The sequence below is a fragment of the Arachis hypogaea genome, chromosome 16 (assembly GCF_003086295.3).
Source record: "Arachis hypogaea cultivar Tifrunner chromosome 16, arahy.Tifrunner.gnm2.J5K5, whole genome shotgun sequence".
In the NCBI taxonomy this organism is placed as follows: Eukaryota; Viridiplantae; Streptophyta; class Magnoliopsida; order Fabales; family Fabaceae; genus Arachis; species Arachis hypogaea.
The window spans coordinates 110195203-110220031 of record NC_092051.1 but is presented as its reverse complement, the minus strand read 5'-3'; the positions used below and the strand labels follow the sequence as shown (position 1 = coordinate 110220031).

General features: G+C 38.7%; 1 protein-coding gene across 3 annotated transcripts; it reads right to left on the bottom strand.

The window, feature by feature from the left end:
* Positions 1–1877: 1877 nt before the first annotated feature.
* LOC112754642 (uncharacterized) lies at positions 1878–19679 on the bottom strand. 3 transcript variants are annotated; one of them, XR_011874426.1, is made up of 5 exons: positions 18876–19678; positions 18711–18804; positions 18485–18598; positions 16544–16778; positions 15824–16058 (listed from the first exon to the last, which is right to left on the bottom strand). XR_011874426.1 is itself a non-coding variant. In XM_072220939.1 (4 exons), the coding sequence occupies exon 4, from the start codon at positions 7679–7681 to the stop codon at positions 4034–4036; it is 3648 nt and encodes a 1215-aa protein (XP_072077040.1). In that variant the 5' UTR covers positions 7682–9940; positions 18485–18598; positions 18711–18804; positions 18876–19678; the 3' UTR covers positions 1878–4033. The 3 variants fall into 3 exon arrangements, 1 of the variants encoding a protein (XP_072077040.1); XM_072220939.1 differs by lacking the exons at positions 15824–16058; positions 16544–16778 and adding an exon at positions 1878–9940; XR_003178656.3 differs by lacking the exon at positions 16544–16778 and having other exon boundaries at positions 18876–19679.
* Positions 19680–24829: the final 5150 nt, after the last annotated feature.

Here is a 24829-nt window from a genome sequence, read left to right as displayed (position 1 = left end):
GGCCCTCCTATCCACTGATGCTCAAAGCCTTGGGATCCTTTTCATTTGCCCTTGCCTTTTGGTTTTAAGGGTCATTGGCTTTTCTGCTTGCTTTTTCTTTTTCTTTTTTTTTTGCAAGCTTTGTTCTTTGCTGCTTTTTCTTGCTTCAAGAATCATTTTTATGATTTTTCAGATTATCAATAACATGTCTCATGTTCATTATTCTTTCAAGAGCCAACATATTTAACAGTCTTAAACAACAAATTCAAAAGACATATGCACTGTTCAAGCATTCATTCAGAAGACAGAAAGCATTGCCGCCACATTTAACCAATTAGAATTTCTTTATTAAACTCGAAATTTTATTGCCTCTTATTCAAAAGATCTACTATTTTATTCATGTTTGCTGATGATGAGAAAAATAAACTATAGCTTAATTGGAGATAAAATCAAATAGATACTAATTACTATTATATGACTTCTAAGGTAAACTTTTATAAGGACACTGTCACAGAGTTAAGGCAGAAATTGGAAATTAACAACCTTTATTCTGGGGGCACTGGGGTTCCTCTGATCCTTGGGGTGCTTGGTCCTATAAGAGAAGACTTTTGGCGCTTCAGTTCCCTTAAGTCACGCCCCTGCTCCTCTTGTTCTTTAAACATATAGGTCAGCATTTGACTGTGTTCCTTCTGTTCTTTTATTATTTGCTCCATAGCTTCCCGTATCTTGGTGACGGACGTCTCAAGATATTCCCAATATTCAGCTTGAGGGATCTCTGGGAGGAATTTCTGTGCTCTCTTCTTGATGGGATCCTCCTGTGCTTGTTGTCTCTCCATTGATGCTTTGGTGATTGACTTTTCAATTAGGATATATTCAGTTATTCCCATCCTTACTCCAGCGTCCTTGCAGAGCAGAGAAATCACGCTTGGATAAGCCAACCTGGCCTCTTTTGAGTTTTTGTTAGCAATCTTATAGAGTTCAGTTGAAATCAGCTGATGAATCTCTACTTCCTTTCCCATCATGATGCAATGGATCATCACTGCTCTTTTAACTGTGACTTCAGAGCGGTTGCTAGTGGGCAACAGAGAATGCCCAATGAAGTCCAGCCATCCTCTGGCAACTGGTTTGAGATCCTCTCTCTTGAGTTGATTTGGGACGCCCTTTGTGTTGGTGGTCCACCTGGCTCCAGGGATACATATGTCCTCTAGAATCTTATCCAGGCCAATGTCTGCTCTCATCATCCTCCTGTTGAAGGAGTCTGGATCATCCTTTAGCTGAGGTAGCTTTAATATCTCTCTGATCTTGTCAGGGGTGGTGTGAACAATCTTTCCCCTGACCATGGTCCGAAATTCATAGTGGGCAGTTCCAGATAGTCTTTGCTTGTCAGTCTGCCACATATTAGCATAGAACTCCTAGACCATGTTCCTTCCTATTTTCGTTTCAGGATTAGCTAGGACTTCCCAGTTCCTGATTCGAATTTGCTCCTGGATCTCCGGATATTCATCTTCTTTCAGATCGAATCTCACTTCCGGGATCACTGATCTCAGACCCATTACTTTAAGATAATGGTCTGAATGTTCTTTAGATAAGAACTTCCCTTGATTCCAAAGTGATTTTGGAACGCTCTCTTTCTTGCCTCTTGGAGTGGATTGTTTTCCTTTGGGAGCCATGATCTTAGTGATCTCGGATAAACACACCAAACTTAAGGGTTTGCTTGTCCTCAAGCAAAATAAAAGAAAGGAGAGGGATAGAAGGAGATCGAGGTGCAGTTGTTGATGGTGGAGGGGGGAGGCCGAACCCAATTTTAAAGGGGTGGGGGGTGTTTTTTTTCGAAAAATTGGAAGAGATAAGATAAAAAGATTGAGTTGAAAAAAGATAAGATAGAAGATATAGTTTAATTTTGAAAAGATATGATAGATTTTTGAAAAAGATAACTCTGAATTTTGAAAAAAGATAATATGGATATTTGAAAAAGATATGGATTAGTTGAAAAGATTTTTGAGTGAAAAAGATAGATTTGTTTTCAGAAAAGATTTTGAAAAGAGTTGGATTGAATTTGGAAAGATGGATTTTTAGAAATTAAGGATTTTAGAAATCAGGGTTCTTGACATGTTCATGTAAAAATCATGCATTGAAGCATAAAATTTGAAATTAAAATGGAAATACGTGTGGGACAAATGGATTTGGCTCCTCCCTGCCTTCCTGGCGTTTGAACGCCCAAACACTGCTTGTTTTGGGCGTTCAACGCCCAAATGCTGATCTCCTGGGCGTTTAGCGCCCAGTTGCTGCCATTCCTGGCGTTCAACGCCCAGTGGGTGCCCCTTTCTGGCGTTGAACGCCCAGCTGCTATCATCACTGGCGTTCAGCGCCCAGTGGATGCCCATTCTGGGCGTTGAACGCCCAGAATGCTCTTTTACTGGCGTTTTCTTGCCAGTGAGATCTTGTTCTCTGTTTTGTCTGCCGAGGTCTTCTGTAAATGATTATTTACCTTGTTGTCAATGAACTCTATACAAATAAAAATAGAAATAGGGCAAAATGCTTAGAGGATTGTTGCCCCATGGCTGGGTTGCCTCCCAGCAAGCGCTTCTTTATTGTCTTTAGCTGGACCTTGCTGAGCTTTTTAATCTAGCTTCAGCCTTGAGCATTCTTGCTCGATGTTGCTTTCAAGATAATGCTTGATTCTCTGTCCATTGACAATGAACTTCTTATCAGAATCAATATCTTGAAGCTCCACATAACCATATGGTGACACACTTGTAATCACGTATGGTCCCCTCCACCGGGATTTCAGTTTCCCGGGGAATAGCCTGAGTCTAGAGTTAAACAACAGGACCCTCTGTCCTGGTTCAAAGATTCTAGATGACAGCTTTTTGTCATGCCATTTTTTTGATTTTTCTTTATAAAGCTTGGCATTTTCGAAAGCTGTGAATCTGAATTCCTCTAGCTCATTTAGCTGGAGCAATCGTTTTTCTCCTGCTAATTTGGCATCAAAGTTTAGGAATCTGGTTGCCCAGTAGGCCTTATGTTCCAGTTCCACGGGCAGGTGACACGCCTTACCATACACGAGTTGGTATGGAGAGGTCCCTATAGGGGTCTTGAATGCTGCTCTGTAAGCCCACAGAGCATCATCCAAGCTCCGTGCCCAATCCTTTCTACGGGTATTTACTGTCCGTTCCAGGATTCTCTTTAATTCTCTGTTACAGACTTCAGCTTGCCCATTGGTTTGTGGATGATATGGAGTGGCCACCTTGTGGCAAATTCCATACCGAACCATGGTAGAGTAAAGCTATTTATTGCAGAAGTGAGTGCCCCCATCACTGATTAGTACTCTAGGGACACCAAACCTGCTAAAGATATGTTTCTGGAGGAACTTCAGCACTGTTTTAGTATCATTAGTGGGTGTGGCAATAGCCTCAACCCATTTTGATACATAGTCAACTGCCACCAGAATATAAGTGTTTGAATATGATGGTGGGAAAGGTCCCATGAAGTCAATTCCCCATACGTCAAACAACTCAATTTCCAAGATTCCTTGTTGAGGCATGGCATAACCATGAGGCAGATTACCAGCTCTTTGGCAACTGTCACAATTACGTACAAACTCTCGGGAATCTTTATAGAGTGTGGGCCAATAGAAGCCACATTGGAGGACCTTGGTGGCTGTTCGCTCACCTCCGAAATGGCCTCCATATTGAGATCCATGGCAATGCCACAGGATCCTCTGTGCTTCTTCTCTAGGCACACACCTACAGATAATTCCGTCTGCACATCTCTTAAAGAGATAAGGTTCATCCCACAAGTAGTACTTTGCATCAGTAATTAATTTCTTCTTTTGTATCCTGTTGTACTCCTTGGGTATGAACCTTGCAGCTTTATAGTTTGCAATATCGGCAAACCATGGTGCTTCCTGAATGGCGAATAAATGCTCATCAGGAAACGTCTCAGAGATCTCAAGAGAAGGGAGGGACGTCCCTTCCACTGGCTCTATCCGGGACAGATGATCAGCCACTTGGTTCTCTGTCCCTTTTCTGTCTCTTATTTCTATATCAAACTCTTACAGAAGCAATACCCATCTGATGAGCCTGGGTTTTGAATCCTGCTTTGTGAGTAGATATTTAAGAGCAGCATGGTCAGTATACACAATCACTTTTGATCCTACTAAGTATGATCTGAACTTGTCAATGGCGTAAACCACTGCAAGTAGTTCTTTTTCTGTGGTTGTGTAATTTTTCTGGGCATCATTTAGAACGCGACTGGCATAATAAATGACATGCAGAAGCTTGTCATGCCTCTGTCCCAATACTGCACCAATGGCATGATCACTGGCATCACACATTAGCTCAAATGGTAATGTCCAGTCTGGTGCAGAAATGACTGGTGCTGTGACCAGCTTAGCTTTCAGCATTTCAAACGCCTGCAGGCACTCTGTGTCAAACACAAATGGCGTGTCAGCAGCTAGCAGATTGCTTAGAGGTTTTGCGATTTTTGAAAAATCCTTTATAAACCTCCTATAGAATCCTGCATGCCCCAGAAAGCTTCTGATTGCCTTAACATTGGCAGGTGGTGGTAATTTTTCAATTACCTCTATTTTTGCTTGATCCACCTCTATTCCCTTGTTTGAGATTTTATGCCCAAGAACAATTCCTTCAGTCACCATGAAGTGACACTTTTCCCAGTTTAAAACTAGGTTGGTTTCTTGGCATCTTTTCAGAACAAGTTTCAGGTGATCAAGACAAGAGCTGAATGAGTCTCCATATACTGAGAAGTCATCCATGAAGACTTCCAGAAAATTTTCCACCATGTCAGAGAAAATAGAGAGCATGCATCTCTGGAAGGTTGCAGGCGCATTACATAGCCCAAATGGCATCCTTCTATAAGCAAACACTCCAGATGGACATGTGAATGCTGTTTTCTCTTGATCCTGGGGATCCACTGCAATCTGGTTGTAGCCTGAGTAGCCATCCAGAAAGCAGTAATAATCATGACCTGCTAGTCTTTCTAGCATCTGGTCTATGAATGGTAAAGGAAAATGATCCTTTCTGGTGGCTGTATTGAGCCTTCTGTAGTCAATACACATGCGCCACCCTGTAACTGTTCTTGTAGGAACCAGTTCATTTTTTTCATTATGAATCACTGTCATGCCTCCCTTTTTTGGGACGACTTGAACAGGGCTCACCCAGGGGCTATCAGAAATAGGATAAATAATCCCAGCCTCTAGTAACTTGGTGACCTCTTTTTGCACCACTTCCTTCATGGCTGGATTTAGCCGCCTCTGTGGTTGAACCACTGGTTTGGCATTGTCCTCCAATAGGATTTTGTGCATGCATCTAGCTGGGCTTATGCCCTTAAGGTCACCTATGGACCACCCAAGAGCTGTCTTGTGTGTCCTTAGCACTTGAATAAGTGCTTCCTCTTCCTGTGAATTTAAAGCAGAGCTTATGATCACTGGAAAAGTGTCACCTTCTCCCAGAAATGCATATTTCAAGGATGGTGGTAGTGGCTTGAGCTCGGGTTTAGGGGGTTTTTCCTCTTTCAGAAGAAAGTTCAGAGGCTCTTTCATGTCCCCTGAATCCTTCAAATCAGGCTGAACATCTTTAAAGATGTCTTCCAACTCTGATTCGAGACTCTCAGCCATGTTGATCTCTTCTACCAAAGAGTCAATGAGATCAACTTTCATGCAGTCTGTTGATGTGTCTGGATGCTGCATGGCTTTGACAGCGTTCAACTTGAACTCATCATCATTGACTCTCAGGGTTATTTCCCCCTGTTGGACGTTAATGAGGGATCGTCCATTTGCTAGGAAGGGTCTTCCTAGAATGAGAGTAGCACTCTTGTGCTCCTCCATTTCCAGCACAACAAAGTCAGTGGGAAAGGCGAATGGCCCAACTCTGACAATCATGTCTTCAATCACGCCTGATGGGTATTTAGTGGAACCATCAGCAAGTTGGAGACATATTCGGGTTGGTTTAACTTCTTCAGTTAAACCAAGCTTTCTGATAGTGGATGCAGGTATTAGGTTGATGCTTGCCCCAAGATCGCATAAAGCTGTCTTGGTGTAATCACCTTCTAATATGCATGGTATCAGAAAACTCCTAGGGTCTTTAAGCTTTTCAGGAAAGCTTTTCAGGATGACTGCACTGCATTCTTCAGTGAGGAGAACTCTTTCTGTTTCTCTCCACTCCTTTTTATGACTCAAGATCTCTTTCATGAACTTGGCATAAGAAGGTATTTGCTCAAGTGCCTCTGCAAATGGAATCTTTATTTCAAGAGTCCTTAGATAATCTGCAAAGCGAGCAAATTGCTTATCCTGCTCTTCTTTTCGGAGTTTTTGAGGATAAGGTATCTTGGCTTTATATTCCTCAACCTTAGTGGTTAAAGAAGCCTTTTTAGAGGGGTTGTTATCAGCACTTGTGTGTGTCTGATCCCTCACTGGCAATTGAGTGCCAGAGTCAGAAGCTGGAGTGACGTTAGACGCCAGCTCACTGTCTGTTCCTGGCGCCTGAACGCCAGAAATGTGCCCATTTTGGGCGTTTAACGCTGGATTCTGCCCCATTTGGGCGTTCAACGCCAGATTCTTGCCCATTTCTGGCGTTGAACGCCAATTCTGCCTTGTTTCTGGCGTTGAACGCCAATTTTGGGCATGGTCTGGGCGTTCAGCGCCAGCCTTCCACCCATTTTCTGGCGTTTTAGCGCCAGAATTATTTTTCCCTGGGCTCTTACTGTCCTCAGGTGAATCTTTGGTGGGTTGCTCATTTCTTGAATTTTTGATTCCTTGAGGTGGGGTATTTAATGTTTTCCCACTTCTTAATTGAACTGCTTGGCATTCTTCTGCTATTTGCCTTGATAGCTGCTGCTTTGTTTGCTTAAACTGTTCGTCCATATGTATATTAGCTATCCTTGTCTCCTGTAGCCTGTCCTTGAATTCAGCTAGCTGCTTTGTTAGAAAATCCAATTGCTGATTGAATTCAGCAGCTTGTTTTACAGTACTGAATTCAGCAGTTACTGTTTTAACCTCTTCATTCATGGAAGGGTTGCTGCTTAGGTACAGATGCTGATTCCTGGCAACTGTATCAATGAGCTCTTGAGCCTCTTCAATTGTCTTTCTCATATGGATAGATCCACCAGCTGAGTAATCTAGAGACATCTGAGCTCCTTCTGCAAGCCCATAGTAGAAGATGTCTAACTGAACCCACTCTGAAAACATTTCAGAGGGGCATTTTCGTAGCATCTCTCTGTATCTCTCCCAGGCATCATAAAGAGATTCATTATCTCCTTGTTTAAAGCCTTGGATGTCTAGCCTTAGCTGTGTCATCCTTTTTGGAGGAAAATACTGATTCAGGAATTTTTCTGTCAGCTGTTTCCATGTTCTTATGCTGGCCTTAGGTTGGTTATTTAACCACCTCTTAGCTTGATCTTTTACAGCAAATGGAAACAGTAATAGTCTGTAGACATCCTGATCTATTTCCTTATCATGTACTGTGTCAGCAATTTGTAGAAATTGTGCCAGAAACTCTGTAGGTTCTTCCTGTGGAAGACCGGAATACTGGCAACTTTGCTGCACCATGATAATGAGCTGAGGATTCAACTCAAAGCTACTAACTCCAATGGAGGGTATGCATATGCTACTCCCATATGAAGTAGTAGAGGGGTTAGAATATGACCCCAGAGTCCTCCTGGACTGTTCATTTCCACTTATGTCCATGATGGACAAAGGGATATAACTTGGATTGATTTACCTTTTTATTTATTTATAATTTTTTTTATTTCGAAAATAAAATAAATTAAAATAAAATAAATAAAAATAGGTGAAGATTTTCGAAAAAATGAGGAGAGAGAAAGTGGTTAGGAATTTTTGAAAAAGATATGATTTGGAAAAGATTTTAAATTTTAAAAAAAATCTGGAAATTTTTTTTTTAATTTAATTTTCGAAAATTTGTTTTGAAAGTAGAGAGAAAAGATATTTTTGAATTTAGTGAGGAAAGAGAAAAACAATAGGATAGCACAAGATTTAAAATTTTTAGATCTAGTGCTCCTTGTTTTCGAAAAATTTGGAGAGAAAACACCAAGGAACACCAAACTTAAAAATTTTAAGATCAAGACCAAACCAAAATTTTCGAAAATCAAAGGAAATCAATAGGAAAACACCAAACTTAAAGTTTGGCACAAAATTTAATAGAGAAAATATTATTTATGAAAAAGAAGGTTTTGAAAAGAATATAAAAGACTCTAACCCAATTACCAAGAACACAGATTAACGCTCTAGCCAAATGAGTTATGGAAATTTTCAAAAATTTTAAGAAAAATCAACAAGAAAACACCAAACTTAAAGTTTGGCACAGGATTTAATAGAAAAATGATTTTTGAAGAAGGTTTTAAAAATATGATAGCCAATTACCATGAACATAAACACCACGTTCTAACTAACTGAGCTATAAATTTAAAGTGTTTTAACAAGGGATAAATAATAAAAGACTCTAAACCAAAAAAAGAGAATTTTTTCCTAATCTAAGCAACAAAATAATCCGTCAGTTGTTCAAACACGAACAATCCCCGGCAACGGCGCCAAAAACTTGGTGCACGAATTGTGAATCACACTTTTCACAACGCGTACCACTAACCAGCAAGTGCACTGGGTCGTCCAAGTAATACCTTACGTGAGTAAGGGTCGAATCCCACGGAGATTGTTGGTTTGAAGCAATCTATGGTTATCTTGTAAATCTTAGTCAGGAAATCAATTATGTTTATCAGTTGAATTGTGAATAACCAAGAGAGCATAAATTAAAGGTTACTTGTTGTGCAGTAATGGAGAATATGTTGGAGTTTTGGAGATGCTTTGTCTTCTGAATCTCTGCTTTCCTCTGTCTTCTGATTCACGCACGCACGTCCTCCTATGGCAAGCTGTGTGTTGGTGGATCACCATTGTCAATGGCTACCTTCCATCCTTCCAGTGAAAACTATGCTCAAGCGCTCTGTCACAGCACGGCTAATCACCGGTTGGTTCTCGATCCGGTTGGAATAGGATTTACTATCCTTTTGCGTCTGTCACTAACGCCCAGCCTTCAGGAGTTTGAAGCTCGTCACAGTCATTCAATCCTTGAATCCTACTCGGAATACCACAAACAAGGTTTAGACTTTCCGGATTCTCATGAATGCCGCCATCAATTCTAGCTTATACCACGGAGATTCTGATTAAGGAATCTAAGAGATACTCATTCAATCGTATATAGAACGGGGGTGGTTGTCAGACACACGTTCATGAATTGAGGAAGGTGATGAGTGTCACAGATCATCACCTCCATCACAGTTAAGCGCGAATGAACATCTTAGATAGGAACAAGCGTGTTTGAATGGAAAATAGAAATACTTGCATTAATTCATCGAGACACAGCAGAGCTCCTCACCCCCAACAATGGGGTTTAGAGACTCATGCCGTCAGAGAATACAAAGTTTTGATCTGAAATGTTATGAGATACAAAATAAGTCTCTAAAAGTTGTTTAAATACTAAACTAGTAGCCTAGGGTTACAAAATATGAGTAGACTATGATGGATGATGGAGAGATCCACTTCTGGGGCCCACTTTGGTGTGTGCTAGGCTGAGACTTAAGTAATTCACGTGCAGAGGCCATTTGTGGAGTTGAACGCCAGTTTTTATGCCAATTTGGGCGTTGAACTCCAGCTTTTGATCCTTTTCTGGCGCTGGACGCCAGAATTGGGCAGAGAACTGGCGTTGAACGCCAGTTTATGTCGTCTATCCTTGTGCAAAGTATAGACTATTATATATTGCTGGAAAGCCCTGGATGTCTACTTTCCAACGCAATTGGAAGCATGCCATTTCGAGTTCTGTAGCTCCAGAAAATCCACTTTGAGTGTAGGGAGGTCAGAATCCAACAGCATCAGCAGTCCTTTTTCAGCCTGAATCAGATTTTTGCTCAGCTCCTTCAATTTCAGCCAGAAAAATACCTGAAATTACAGAAAAACACACAACTCATAGTAAAGTCCAGAAATATGAATTTTTCCTAAAAACTAATAAAAATAGACTAAAAACTAACTAAAACATACTCAAAACTATATGAAATTATCCCCAAAAAGCGTATAAAATATCCGCTCATCATCAACTTATATAAATTCCTTAAAATTCATTGAAACTTTTAAAATCATAGATTCTCGGTTCAAGTAAATAAAACTGAATTTATTATGAAACCGATCATACAAAATCACAAGTTCCAACCCGGTCCAAAAATCAACTCATTTGAAACGGAACCGGTTCATTTGAATCAAACCACTTTCAGGTTTCTTTTTGGAACCCATTTTTCTAACTCTTCCAAAATGCCTCAAACTTGATTACTCAATCAAAAGTCTAAATTCCTTTAAAATCACTAAAAGCTCCTTTTTATATTGAAATCAATATTAGAGCATCATTCTTTCCTTCAGTGATTCAAACTGTACAAATAGTTCGTTTCTAAATAAGCCGAACTCAACGCGTAAAGTTCATTAAATAAATTAAGCTTGAAAACATAAATATTCTCTTAATAAATCAATTAATACAATTTCTCAAATCCAGCCCTTTTTAAATAACTTTTTAAACACGACTAGGATTTTGCAGAAATTTCGGCAGCACCTCCCCTAAAACTTGGACTTTTGCCACCCGGTTCGGGTCCCAACTAAACCGTTTCTCATTCCTTTTCAACAGCTCAAAACCAGAAACCAATTCAAAGCAAGCTAAATTCCAACAGTCGCCTCAGTGGCATATCTCGAGAAAACCATTTCAAAGTCAACTCAATATCAACCGATTTAACTCATTTCCAAAGCTTTAAAGAATCAGTTCAGCAATAAATAATTTATCAAAACCAAATCAATTAAAGCAACCCAGGCTGAATTTCAAGGGTATTCTATCTTTCACATCATCAAAATAATCAATTCAATTCAAACCAATCCTCAACGGATTAAACTCAGATTTCAAATATTTAAAGAATCAGCTTCAAAACATTACATTTCACAAAGCCGCACAACAACTCAGCCAAACCAACATTCATAAACATTCGAGTCAATCAAATAATACATAAGGCCGATACAATCACCAAATACACATTTTCTCACATCAGTATCCATATGTAATAATTCCAACATATAGAAATATAGTTTTTGGAAAGCGCCCCTACCTTAAAACGCAATTCCATAATCCAAACGCGTCACAGGAACCTCCTCTCTTAAACCGAAATCACCAACAACCGCAACCTCGGCTCCAAGCCACTCCCGCGGTAACCACAGCAACACTAATCGCGACATATAACAATAGAAACTCAATCTTATAGCAATTGATGCCGCAAAACCTTAGTGTATGAAGCCAGAACAGTAACAAAAGGGCTTTCAAATCAAAACACTTACCGAACCGAAGAAAGAACGGCTGAACCGAAACAGCGGCGGTCTCCGAACCGGTTTGGCGGCAACCCGGCAGTCAGCCCCAAGCAGCAGCGGCGATCTGAACCACACGCAGCGACAATGAAGTTCCAGGAAACTCAACAGAAGGGAAACTCAACTTAAAAGCCTTACCGGCAGTGGAGCTCGGTGGCGGTAGCGGCGTTCCCGGCGGCGGTTGAGGCTCGGCTAAAAGCTCCGGCAGCGGCGGATCTGAACCCTCTCCTGACTGCGGTTCAACTAACCATCACCAGCAACGGCGAGCTCAGATGGTGGCAGTGGCTATGGCCGTTCCGACGGAGGCGGTGGTGTCCACGACGACGGCGTAGCTGTGGCGCTGGTTCTTCCCAGCTCGTCGAGGCTCAGGCCCGGTCTCTCCTTTCATCTGGACTCGACAGTGACACGGGCTTCAGGGAATGGCGACGGTTTCCCCTGCGGCGGTGAGAACACAGCTGGCTTTGAGACTCCCGCTCCATCTTCGCGTCTGTCTCTGGCAGTGGACTGAGCAGCAACGACACGGCTCCATAGGACGACGACGCTCTCCTCGCACGATTCTGGCAGCGGCTCGCTGATAGACTGAATGACGGTGGCACCGAGACAGTGGCGTGGCGGCGAGACGTGGGTCGACGGCAAGGCGCGGGTCCACCTCTCCCTGTCTCGCGAGCTCTCTCTTCTCGTTCAGAAATCCCCTCCCCTCAGTCAGCGACGGCGGCGACGGTGGCAGTGGCACCCACCGCGCCGCCTCCCTCTTCTCCCCTCTATTTCGTTTTTCTTTTGCTTCTGTTCCTTTCTTTCATGAAGAAAGAACAAAAGGAAACTGTGCGTGCTATGGCTGCTGGGCTCAGGGGGAAAAGGGTAGCTAGGTTAGGGTTTAGGCAAAATTAGGTTTAGGGGTAATTTGGTAATTTCAAATAAAATTGGGTATAATATAATAATTGAAACTCAAATTAAATCCAACACTAGTTGTATATAGAAAATACTATTTGCTCATCAATTTCACAAATTATTTTCAATAAAATGCCCAAATCCAAAAATTAGAAATAGTATACTTAATTTCTTCATTTTTCCAAAATAGCAGTAATAATATTTAAATATTACTTATCTAATCCAAATCTTATAAAATCCTTATTATTTCATAACTATCAACTTTATACTTTGAATATAGAAAATAATCCAATAATTATAAAATTGGATAATAATCATAACTTATCTCAAATCCAATAAATCAAAACTTGCCTTAATTATCTTTAATAAAATAATCTCTGAAATTAAGGCTATAAATAACTGTAGGATTTGAGACTTGATCATAATAAGACTTTTCAAAGATTCTGGGTCTTACATTCTACCCACCTTATAAAAATTTTCGCCCTCAAAAATTGATACAAAATGAAAGAAATTCCATAACAGTTCACCCTTGAACACATTTAAGGAAGAAGCAAAAATATCTCAAAATACAATCATATATACGATTTCCAAATACTTTGATTGTCATAAGCATAAGGATGTAAAGGTAGGAGTGATTGCAAAGCAAACGTTACCAGGTAGGCTCAATGCAAAAGATAACATGGGTCAATCATGTGATAGTAGGGCGAAGCATCAAAGGCTATAAAACAGGATGGAGTTAAAATGATGTGCTCAATATCCGCACACTAATCTCATATCGACCTCAAGGTTTCAACTTTCTAACTCCATCAAGCACTTTACAATCCCATACTCGATCACAAGCCTTACAACCACAGACCCGTTCGCAAGGAACAAAACGCCCACAACTCATACGTTGCACACCTACCGCTTCAACTTCCGTATACACATATCACGTCTTAAATAACTAACGCATCGCGTTACTACATCTATAAGTTGCACGTGATATCAAAACAATTCTCGAGTCTATTCAGAAGAATACGAGATCTTAGAAAGGAGAGACAAATGTCAAAGACAATACTCATAGATTTGAAAGAATATATCCAATTCCCGATAAACAAGGATGTTCAAGCAATGAAGTTTGCTAGACACGATTCAATTGACAACTTCAAAGATAACCCTTAGATCAAAGAAGTTCAATAGGATCAATAAGAAGAAAACCAGCACATCGGTTTGAAACAAACTCAAGCTGAGTCGAGGAAGCATGAGGTTTACAGAAGAGAATATTTCAAACCCAAGACAAAGCTTACAGAACTCAAGAGCACGATTAAAAGTACTTCCGAATACATTGTTCATAAAGGAACCAAAACTTGCGGAAAAACCACTTCGCAGTCTAAAAGAAAGGTTAAGTAACAACATCCTTCAAGAGAGTAACAAAAGCATAATCGTGGCTTTACTTCAATACAACTTCATGTTGAAGTAAATCATGTAGAGTTTTAAAAAAAACAAAATGCACACAAGTTTTGCTAAGAGCTAAAATATTTTCTCAAATATTTTAGAAAGATAATTAGGTGCACAACTTAACCAAAAGTAATTCATAAAACTCAGAAGAGAAATCAAATGCTTGTTCAAAAATTCCCAAGCCCATATTCAAACAAGCGTGTATAACATTTATTGCGGGGACAAAAGAGGAAGTTAAACTCTCTTTAGAAAAGAAATTTCGAGGTAAAATTTTACTTACAATCTGGTAAGGAAATAAGTGGTGCGTTACAAACAAACCGGTTTCCACTAAACAAGGAAGCTTTTCAAAACTTCATTTAAAATAGCGCATGCCAACTTTAAATTAATTTAGTCAAAATTGGGCAATGGTTTCAATCTCAATCAAGCAATAGAAAATAAATTCCGTTTAATATTTCTTCAAAGAGAATTCAAAATTCTTTTAAAAGGTTCAAAACAAGACTCCAAAAGTGTTCTTCAAATCACCATCTCAGAAGAACATTCAAGAAGTTTAAGATGCACTAAAAAGGAGTCAAGCCTTGCAAGAAAGGATCTTAATTTAAAGTAGTTTAAACAAGATCCACTAGACATGAAACATTAAACAAGTTTTAAATTGATCCAAAAGAATACAAAAGTCATAGAAAAGAACAACTCAATCATTTGTAATTTCTCAATGAAAATTTTTGACTAAAAACTCTTGTAGAGATAATGAGAGAATAAACAATGCACTAACTTGAAACGAATCAAACTGACCCACATAAGGATGAGATTCACAAGAGAGGACAAACCAAGATCAATGGTAATGTTCACAAGATGTAAAAGATTAGTTAAAAACAGAATCAAGTATGACATTCATAGAGATGGAAAGCTTAAGAGAGAACTTAGTTCGTTCATAAGAAGAAGCTATGAGTCCAACATTTTCAAAAGAAACAACAATGGCATAAACCATGTAGTGTGCTGAACCAAACTCAATTCAAAATAAGTTAAGTAAAGCTTATCAAATGAAACTCAACCGAGACAAAAGTGGTAAATCCTTTCTTTTTTTTTTTTAAATTGTGAAAAATATTCCAAATACATAATCAATTGAAGATGTGCATTGGAACTATAGTAAAATTACTAGAAAGTCAATTTACCTTTAAAGTAAGTGCAATTGCGTAAACCAGTAAAAGTACAGGCAAGGTATTAGAAAGAAATAGTTGTTAAACTGCATAAATAATTTCAAAGTCTCATATATAGAAAAGTATATATCTAATCAACAGCAATGTATAAAATCTCAAAATTGGCTGTGATCACTGTCCAGTAAGAGAAAAACTGAATCAACAATTTCTCAAAGAATGGAATCAGAACCCAGAGTTAAAAGTCACAGCACATTAAGACAAGTTCAAAGCTATTTCAATGAATACAGGAATCAAAAAGAACTCAAACAGAGGGAGATAGATGTGACAAGGACCGCAAATAAGCATATGCAATTAAGATCAAACAAGAATGCATATGGATAGAGGAATAGAGTTGAAAAATCAAACTACTTTTCAAAAAGGACTAGCAAACAAGAACTTCAAGTTAGGATATAAAAGAACAGGTCGACTCGAACAAAATTCAAGACACACAACTGAATAGCCTCGAGAAATAGTTTCCAACTTTTCCAAAACCCGCGATTCGCTTTACTCAAAACTCGGATTTCATCTATGATAAGCCATCAGTGCTTTCATATACATAATTCACTAGTATTAAGCCGGCCAAACTTAATACCAAGAATTATGCAATGCAAGACTAGCAGCGTTAATCAATAGACTGTCATGTGCATAAAGCTCTAATTCTCGTCATTCGACAAGACCTAATACATGACAAACACTCAGAGTATGCAACTAAAGCATAGTCGGTCCATTCCTCAGGCTCTACAGGAAGGACTGCTCTGATACCATAATGTAACACCCTAACTACCAAAGCTCACGCTTCCGGCTGCGCCACTCTGATAGCTCGGACATTACGACGACTTTTACATTATTTAATACTAAAATATGAGCCTGTTTAAAACTTTAAACCGCAACACCGCTCCCAAAAACACTTTCATCCGATAACATACATCCATAAATACCATACAACTTACAAAACTCATAAAGAGTACATCCGTATATATATACAAATATATATATAAATAATATTACAACCATAATCCAATACAATCCCTATCCCTCTTACAGATTATATCAAGATAAAGGCGAGGGTACAATAAACCATAATCAACACAATACAAAGCATCTCAACAACAACTAAATGAACTCTTCGTAACTTCTGCGCCCATATCCTGAAAGGGGAAAAATGTAGGGGGGTGAGAACATCATCCTCGAAAGGGTTCTCAGTAGAGGGTTTTTGGGAATTACTGTAATAGGATACATGAAGATAACCGCACCAGTGATTAATAACCGTCTTATGCCTCTTTTCAAAAACAGCGGTTTACAATAAAAGAGGAATCGGAAATCTTTTCTGAAAAAGGAACAGTTCAATTCTCAAAAACTCAAGAGCCTTTCAAAACGGTTTATCTATGCTGAACCAAAATAGCTTTTCATACTTTATTCCAAGCCAGAAACACAAAACCGAAATCAACAATCGGTTCATCTCATTCCAACCACGGCCCTAGGCCCAGACAATCCAACCATCAATAAATCACCACAATCCAACAGAGTCCCAGTAGCAAACACACATAGGAAGATGCAAGCACAAACAAACAGTTATTACAAGTAGAACAATTAGCAATTAATCACATAGGCAAACCAAGTATAATATACACACCCAAACAATGTCACATAGATGCATATGATGCATGCCTGTCCCTAGTGGCTGATGATATCATCTGTCGGTTACCAAGCCAACCCGACGTGTCCGGTAGCTAACCCGGACACAGTCTCTCTGTTGCGCTTTATTATCATTAGAGGGTATCTGCGCCCTGTCGCCATTAGAGGGTATCTGCGCCCTGTCGCCATTAGAGGGTATCTGCGCCCTGTCGCCATTAGAGGGTATCTGCGCCCTGTCACCATTAGAGGGTATCGGTGCCCTGTCACCCTTACAACCAAAGAGAAAACACAAGCATACTCGCATACAACATTCATCTCAGCCATCCAGCTTAAATTCACAATTCATTCGATTGCATACATGCATTTATACTCAACCATGGATCACCATCCATCTCAGCCATCCGGCTCACGGTTCAATCCAGAACCATCCAATTTATCAATAAATACAGCCCTTCGGCTTAAGTTCATAATTCATAATCAACCATACGGCTCACAACTCATTCGGCAATCAGCCATAGTTCAATAGCATACACGGCCATTCCGGCTCACAACAAAACAATACTTCCACCATTCAACATCATCAAATTCATAAAACCGGCATTTAAGCCATAAATCACTTTTCTCAAGCCATTTCACTTTGAAATCAAATTTCAACTCTTTTTAGCCTTGGCTTTAAAGATCTCATTTCTCAAATCATCTCAGGCTCATAAGCCAAATTTACTCAAAGTGAGTTTCCTTTTTAAAACAAAGCCACTCTCGGCATTCTCTTTCCAAAACTTCCAAAACCATGGAAAGTTAAAGATTCTTTTTGGGAACATTCAAAATCACCCATCCAACAATGGGATTTTATAACAAAAGTTTCTTGCCAGAGTCCCAAGTCTTTAGGGAAGGTCAACTTATATAAATTCCTTAAAATTCATTGAAACTTTTAAAATCATAGATTCTCGGTTCAAGTAAATAAAACTGAATTTATTATGAAACCGATCATACAAAATCACAAGTTCCAACCCGGTCCAAAAATCAACTCATTTGAAACGGAACCGGTTCATTTGAATCAAACCACTTTCAGGTTTCTTTTTGGAACCCATTTTTCTAACTCTTCCAAAATGCCTCAAACTTGATTACTCAATCAAAAGTCTAAATTCCTTTAAAATCACTAAAAGCTCCTTTTTATATTGAAATCAATATTAGAGCATCATTCTTTCCTTCAGTGATTCAAACTGTACAAATAGTTCGTTTCTAAATAAGCCGAACTCAACGCGTAAAGTTCATTAAATAAATTAAGCTTGAAAACATAAATATTCTCTTAATAAATCAATTAATACAATTTCTCAAATCCAGCCCTTTTTAAATAACTTTTTAAACACGACTAGGATTTTGCAGAAATTTCGGCAGCACCTCCCCTAAAACTTGGACTTTTGCCACCCGGTTCGGGTCCCAACTAAACCGTTTCTCATTCCTTTTCAACAGCTCAAAACCAGAAACCAATTCAAAGCAAGCTAAATTCCAACAGTCGCCTCAGTGGCATATCTCGAGAAAACCATTTCAAAGTCAACTCAATATCAACCGATTTAACTCATTTCCAAAGCTTTAAAGAATCAGTTCAGCAATAAATAATTTATCAAAACCAAATCAATTAAAGCAACCCAGGCTGAATTTCAAGGGTATTCTATCTTTCACATCATCAAAATAATCAATTCAATTCAAACCAATCCTCAACGGATTAAACTCAGATTTCAAATATTTAAAGAATCAGCTTCAAAACATTACATTTCACAAAGCCGCACAACAACTCAGCCAAACCAACATTCATAAACATTCGAGTCAATCAAATAATACATAAGGCCGATACAATCACCAAATACACATTTTCTCACATCAGTATCCATATGTAATAATTCCAACATATAGAAATATAGTTTTTGGAAAGCGCCCCTACCTCAAAACGCAATTCCATAATCCAAACGCATCACAGGAACCTCCTCTCTTAAACCGAAATCACCAACAACCGCAACCTCGGCTCCAAGCCACTCCCGCGGTAACCACAGCAACACTAATCGCGACATATAACAATAGAAACTCAATCTTATAGCAATTGATGCCGCAAAACCTTAGTGTATGAAGCCATAACAGTAACAAAAGGGCTTTCAAATCAAAACGCTTACCGAACCGAAGAAAGAACGGCTGAACCGAAACAGCGGCGGTCTCCGAACCGGTTCGGCGGCAACCCGGCAGTCAGCCCCAAGCAGCAGCGGCGATCTGAACCACACGCAGCGACAATGAAGTTCCAGGAAACTCAACAGAAGGGAAACTCAACTTAAAAGCCTTACCGGCAGTGGAGCTCGGTGGCGGCAGCGGCGTTCCCGGCGGTTGAGGCTCGGCTAGAAGCTCCGGCAGCGGCGGATCTGAACCCTCTCCTGACTGCGGTTCAACTAACCATCACCAGCAACGGCGAGCTCAGATGGTGGCAGTGGCTATGGCCGTTCCGACGGAGGCGGTGGTGTCCACGACGACGGCGCAGCTGTGGCGCTGGTTCTTCCCAGCTCGTCGAGGCTCAGGCCCGGTCTCTCCTTTCATCTGGACTCGACGGCGACACGGGCTTCAGGGAATGGCGACGGTTTCCCTTGCGGCGGTGAGGACACAGCTGGCTTTGAGACTCCCGCTCCATCTTCGCGTCTGTCTCTGGCAGTGGACTGAGCGGCAACGACACGGCTCCATAGGACGGCGACGCTCTCCTCGCACGATTCTGGCAGCGGCTCGCTGATAGACTGAATGACGGTGACACCGAGACAGTGGCGTGGCGGCGAGACGTGGATCGACGGCAAGGCGCGGGTCCACCTCTCCCTGTCTCGCGAGCTCTCTCTTCTCGTTCAGAGCTCCCCTCCCCTCAGTCAGCGACGGCGGCGACGGTGGCAGTGGCACCCACCGCGCCGCCTCCCTCTTCTCCCCTCTATTTCGTTTTTCTTTTGCTTCTGTTCCTTTCTTTCATGAAGAAAGAACAAAAGGAAACTGTGCGTGCTATGGCTGCTGGGCTCAGGGGGAAAAGGGTAGCTAGGTTAGGGTTTAGGCAAAATTAGGTTTAGGGGTAATTTGGTAATTTCAAATAAAATTGGGTATAATATAATAATTGAAACTCAAATTAAATCCAACACTAGTTGTATATAGAAAATACTATTTGCTCATCAATTTCACAAATTATTTTCAATAAAATGCCTAAATCCAAAAATTAGAAATAGTATACTTAATTTCTTCATTTTTCCAAAATAGCAGTAATAATATTTAAATATTACTTATCTAATCCAAATCTTATAAAATCCTTATTATTTCATAACTATCAACTTTATACTTTGAATATAGAAAATAATCCAATAATTATAAAATTGGATAATAATCATAACTTATCTCAAATCCAATAAATCAAAACTTGCCTTAATTATCTTTAATAAAATAATCTCTGAAATTAAGGCTATAAATAACTGTAGGATTTGAGACTTAATCATAATAAGACTTTTCAAAGATTCTGGGTCTTACAATTATTATTATTAAAAATATTTTCGATTGATAATTGATAAGTAGTTTAATAATGTATTAAATATTGATTTGATATAATTATAATGAAGATATGTTTTTAAATTAGTATAATTATGTATTATTCATTAAATATTAATTATAATATGATTATAATAAAGATATTTTGTATAAAATAATTTAGAATAAAAAAAAGTGTATTCATTTTAGAGGAAAAACGGAATCACGAGAGATTGACACCTCACCTTCATTAGTTGGAAGAAACCCAATTTTAATATATTAAGTAAATAGATTAAAATGCTAATTAGATTAAGATGCATGCATTATGCGAACTTTTAAAATATAAGAATAATTTTTAAACATATGAAATTAAATAACAGTCTTTAATTTGTTTATTATAATGTTAAAGTTAGACGATAAGATAGATTAAAAGGGTTTATAATAATGAGAGTAAAATTTTTAATTAGGCCCAAACTAATTTTGAATAATGACTTCTGTCTTTGATATTTTAGCTATTAATCTTTGGATTATCAAATTATGAAAAATAGGATAAATTATATTTGAACTACTTAATATTTTTATCAAAATTAATTACACTTGGCACCCCTCTCTCTCTCTCGTATATCAACAGTATAAACTCACTTTAGTAATCTAGTCCCTTTGCTGTTATTGCAATGTATTTTCTTTTGGCTTTCGTGATCCAGAGCCTACAAACAACGGATCCGATATAGAATAAGGAAGATTCTATTAATTTTAAAATATCATCTAAATTAAATATACTACATCAACTATAATATTATAATCTCATCTAAATATAAATTTAAGAATCAAATAATAATAATAAAATCAAAAATATTTTATGAATTATAATAAAAACAATAAAGAAATGCTGATATATTTTTTTACAATTGACAATCTAGAGTCCAGAATAAACAAACATTCATTTAAAATTAGATATAAATGCTTATAAAGAACTTTTATATGACATGAGGAAGGTACTTCTTTATAATTCTCCACCTACTGATTATTATATATTGATGGTTATCAGTGACTAAGAGAAGGAGGGTTGAATCTTAGCTTCTTTTTCTTGTGATGAATATTATTTTTTGCTTTTTTAAAGAAACTTTGGAGATATTTTTGTTTTTGTCTCGTGATAAGTTGAGAGACATTTTATTTTTGTCTCCTGGGTAATAGAACCAGAAGTGAAGTAGAGAGAAGAAGTGACACACTCACACACAGATGTATCCTAGTTCAGCTACCTAGTGCAATGTAGCCTACATCCAGTCTCCATCACAATTATGATGGAATTTTATTAACTTTTTCAACACATTACATACACCAATGTTTCCCTAGGATCTACCTGATGGGTGGAAAAATGCCGGTTAAGAATCTTTGATAAAAGTAGCGTTGCAAGTACAGTCTTAACTGACGAAGATTCCACTATCAATTTAGAATATGTATTAAAAATAAATAACCGGGAGTAGAATCCCAGGTCGTTTTCCCAAAGAGTTGGCACAATGATGTAAATTATTGGTCAGGAATTTTCTGGATATTTTTGAGGTTGAGAATAGAAAAATGAATAATCAGAAATTAAAGCAACGGATGAATAATAAGAGGTGTTATGTATTTGAAATAAAAGGCCCTGGTTAGGGGAGAAAATTGGAGTTTCTATCCTTATTGTCTTTCCCAAGTACAATCATAAAGGTTCATTGCTCCTACTTAGTTATCCTCTAACAACTGAAGGAAAGTCAAGCGGCTTCACTAACTCTTGCTCACAAGTCCTAATCACTCCATGGGGAATGACTAGAGTTGGTGAGAAGTGAGCTAGCTAGCAATGTCCAATTAAGATTAATACTTGAGTATCACAACTCAAGGGACACAATTAATCAACCCCTAAGCCAAGTTGAAATGTCTACTCCATTAATATGAATGCCATTTTTATAAAAACATAATAGGAGTAAATAAAAGACATGATAATTGTGAAAAATTAGTTAAATAAAAAATGGCACGAATAATAATTAAGCATAATCAAACAAGTACTAAAATTAAATGTAAAAATAATTCAATGCATTAATAGATTCAAAAATAACAAGATCCAAACATGAATTCAGAGCAATCAAATGGAAAAACAAAAGTAATAAAAGTAATGCAGAAGAAAACTGTAAGAATGATGACTCCAATTGAAGGTAGTAGCAGCTCTCTCTAGATCCAATTCAAAAAACTAAGAACATCAAAAACCCTAGGAGAAGTAGTATTTCTCTCTCTAGAATTCAAAACTAAAACTAAACTAAAGTAAAAAATTGAAGTGTGTCTAGTCTCAGCTCCACCCCTGCCTCTAGTCTGTGTTTTCGGGCTTGAAATTGGGTCCAAATCAGTCCAGAAATCGCCCCCAGCGAGTTCTGTTAAGTGTAGCACGTCATGCTCTGTCGGCGTACGCGTCGGTCACACGTACGCATCGCTAAACTTCTGCGCTAGTCACGCATACACGTCAGTCACGCGTACGCGTCGCTGTAAGACGCTCCAAATCACCCGCACGCGTCACCCATGCGTGTGCGTCGCTCCTCGCTTCTCAGCTCTTTAGTTTCTTGTGTTCCTTCCACTTTGACATGCCTCATCTTCATCCTTTAAGCCATTCATGTCCTGTAAACTTGAAAACACTTCACAAACACATCACGGTATCGAATGGTAACGAAGGAGAATTAAGATTCAACACTTTTAAGGCCTAGGAAGCATGTTTTCAATCATAGCATAAGATTAGGAAGGAAATGAAAAACTTGCAATTTACATGAATACGTGTGAGAATAGTTGACAAAACCCACTCAATTCAGTCGAAAATATATCATAAAGTAGTGGTTTATCAAATCTCCCCACACTTAAACATTAGCATGTTCTCATGCTAAGCTCAAGGGAACCACAAGAGTGAAGGGGGAAAAAGTGAGACTTATACAATGCAACTTATCTATATGAATGCAACTACATGCTAAAATGCTTTAACCTACTTGGTTTAAAGCAAACAAATTCTCCATGAACAAACATAACTGGATTCCACTAATTTAAATCTCAAAATAAAGTACAAGTAAACTTGCAAGAAGAAAGCTCATGAAAGCCGGGAACAAAGAATCGAGCATCGAACCCTCGCTAGTAGTGTATACACTCTAATCACTCAAGTGTTTGAGGGTTGATTCTCTTGACTCTCTACTAATCTTGATTTCTAAGACTTGCTTTTCTTCTACCAATCAACACAATTTAATGTACAAATACACCTATCAAGAGATCTTTTCAAGGGTTGTAATGGGGTTAGGGTCAAGGTAGGAATGTATTTGGTTAAGTGGACTAAAATCCAAATCCTTGATTAACTTAAACTTTTCACCTAATGTAAGATATTCCATGTTATCACAATGCAAAGCCTAGCCATCCATTAATACAAATCATATGCATTAATTTAATTATTTTACTTGGGGCATTTTGTCCCCTTTTTATTGCTTCCTCCTCTTTTTTTTCTTTTTTTTATATGCATAAAGGAGGTAGTGCATATGATTAGAGTGTTAGATGCATGAACAAGTGCCCAACTGTTTTCACATTTTCATATAAGAATATAAAAACACCCAATTTCCTAAACATATATTCCCCAATTCAATTTCTTCACACTTAATTCATGTACACCTCACTAGTCTAAGCTAATCAAGGATTCAAATTAAGGACATTTATTGTTTTTCGCTTAGAGCTAATGATGTGCTAAAATAAAGAATAAACGGGGTAAAATGGCTCAACATTGGTTTGCAAAGAAAATGAGAGGGTAATGCCATATGGGTATGTGAGATAAGTGAAACAAGGCCTCAATTATATAAGTATATGCATACATCAAACAATGGAAATATAGAATCAAGTAAGACAAAGATCACAATTTTAGAGAGAACAACACAAAAAAAAAAAAAAACATTGGTTGATAGATGCAACTAATCAATTAGGTTCAAAATTTCACTGGTTTTGTGTGTTCGAGCTCTAAAACCATGTTCCAAATTAAATTTCTTCAGGCAAGTTCAACAAAATATGAATTCAAATTAGTGAAATACTGTAAAGCAGTATCTTAAAAAAGAAATTATCACTTCAACCAAGTAGTACCTAAATGCAAGCAACTAACTATCATGCAAGTTATCCTATCTAACAAAGAAAAATTAAAATATTAGTATTGAGAGAGAGAGAGTTGTTACCTTTGGGAGTCAGTTACCGACCTCCCTATACTTAATGCTTGGCACGGTCCACCATCCCGTCAGTGATCAGCAAGGTGTGCCCAGGATTGCCACTTCCAATGGCCAAATGATGTGAGGACAGGGGCGCCTCCGTGTCCATAGCTTGATCGCTCGCATCGCCATTAATGGAAATAGAGTCCGAGGTTTCGGGGTCCTCCAGAGGTGGGTGACTAGAACTAATGAGCTCCTTCAAGTAGTTGTAGCGGCGCTTGTTGCGGGGCTCAATTTGCTCAATCCGTCAGCCTTGCCGGTCTATCTTCTCTAGGATCTGAAGGAGCAACTGGTTGTTGGATGGTGGTGGTGCATGGGGTGTTGATGAAGGTGGGGCCTCCAAAGATGGGCCGTCATTAAGGCTCTTGGATGGCACTTGTGTCATGATCCACTTTCCATGGGAAACTAGTTCATCCACCAAGGGAATTTTACTCTTTACGTCATCCGCTTCATGTGGAACGCCAGCTGCAGATGCTAGTACAGTGACCAAGGCTGGGAAGGGAATGTTACCAACT

Excerpts from the sequence above, each read along its gene's own strand:
- LOC112754642 (XM_072220939.1), bottom strand. The coding sequence starts at position 7,681 with ATGGACATAAGTGGAAATGAACAGTCCAGGAGGACTCTGGGGTCATAT.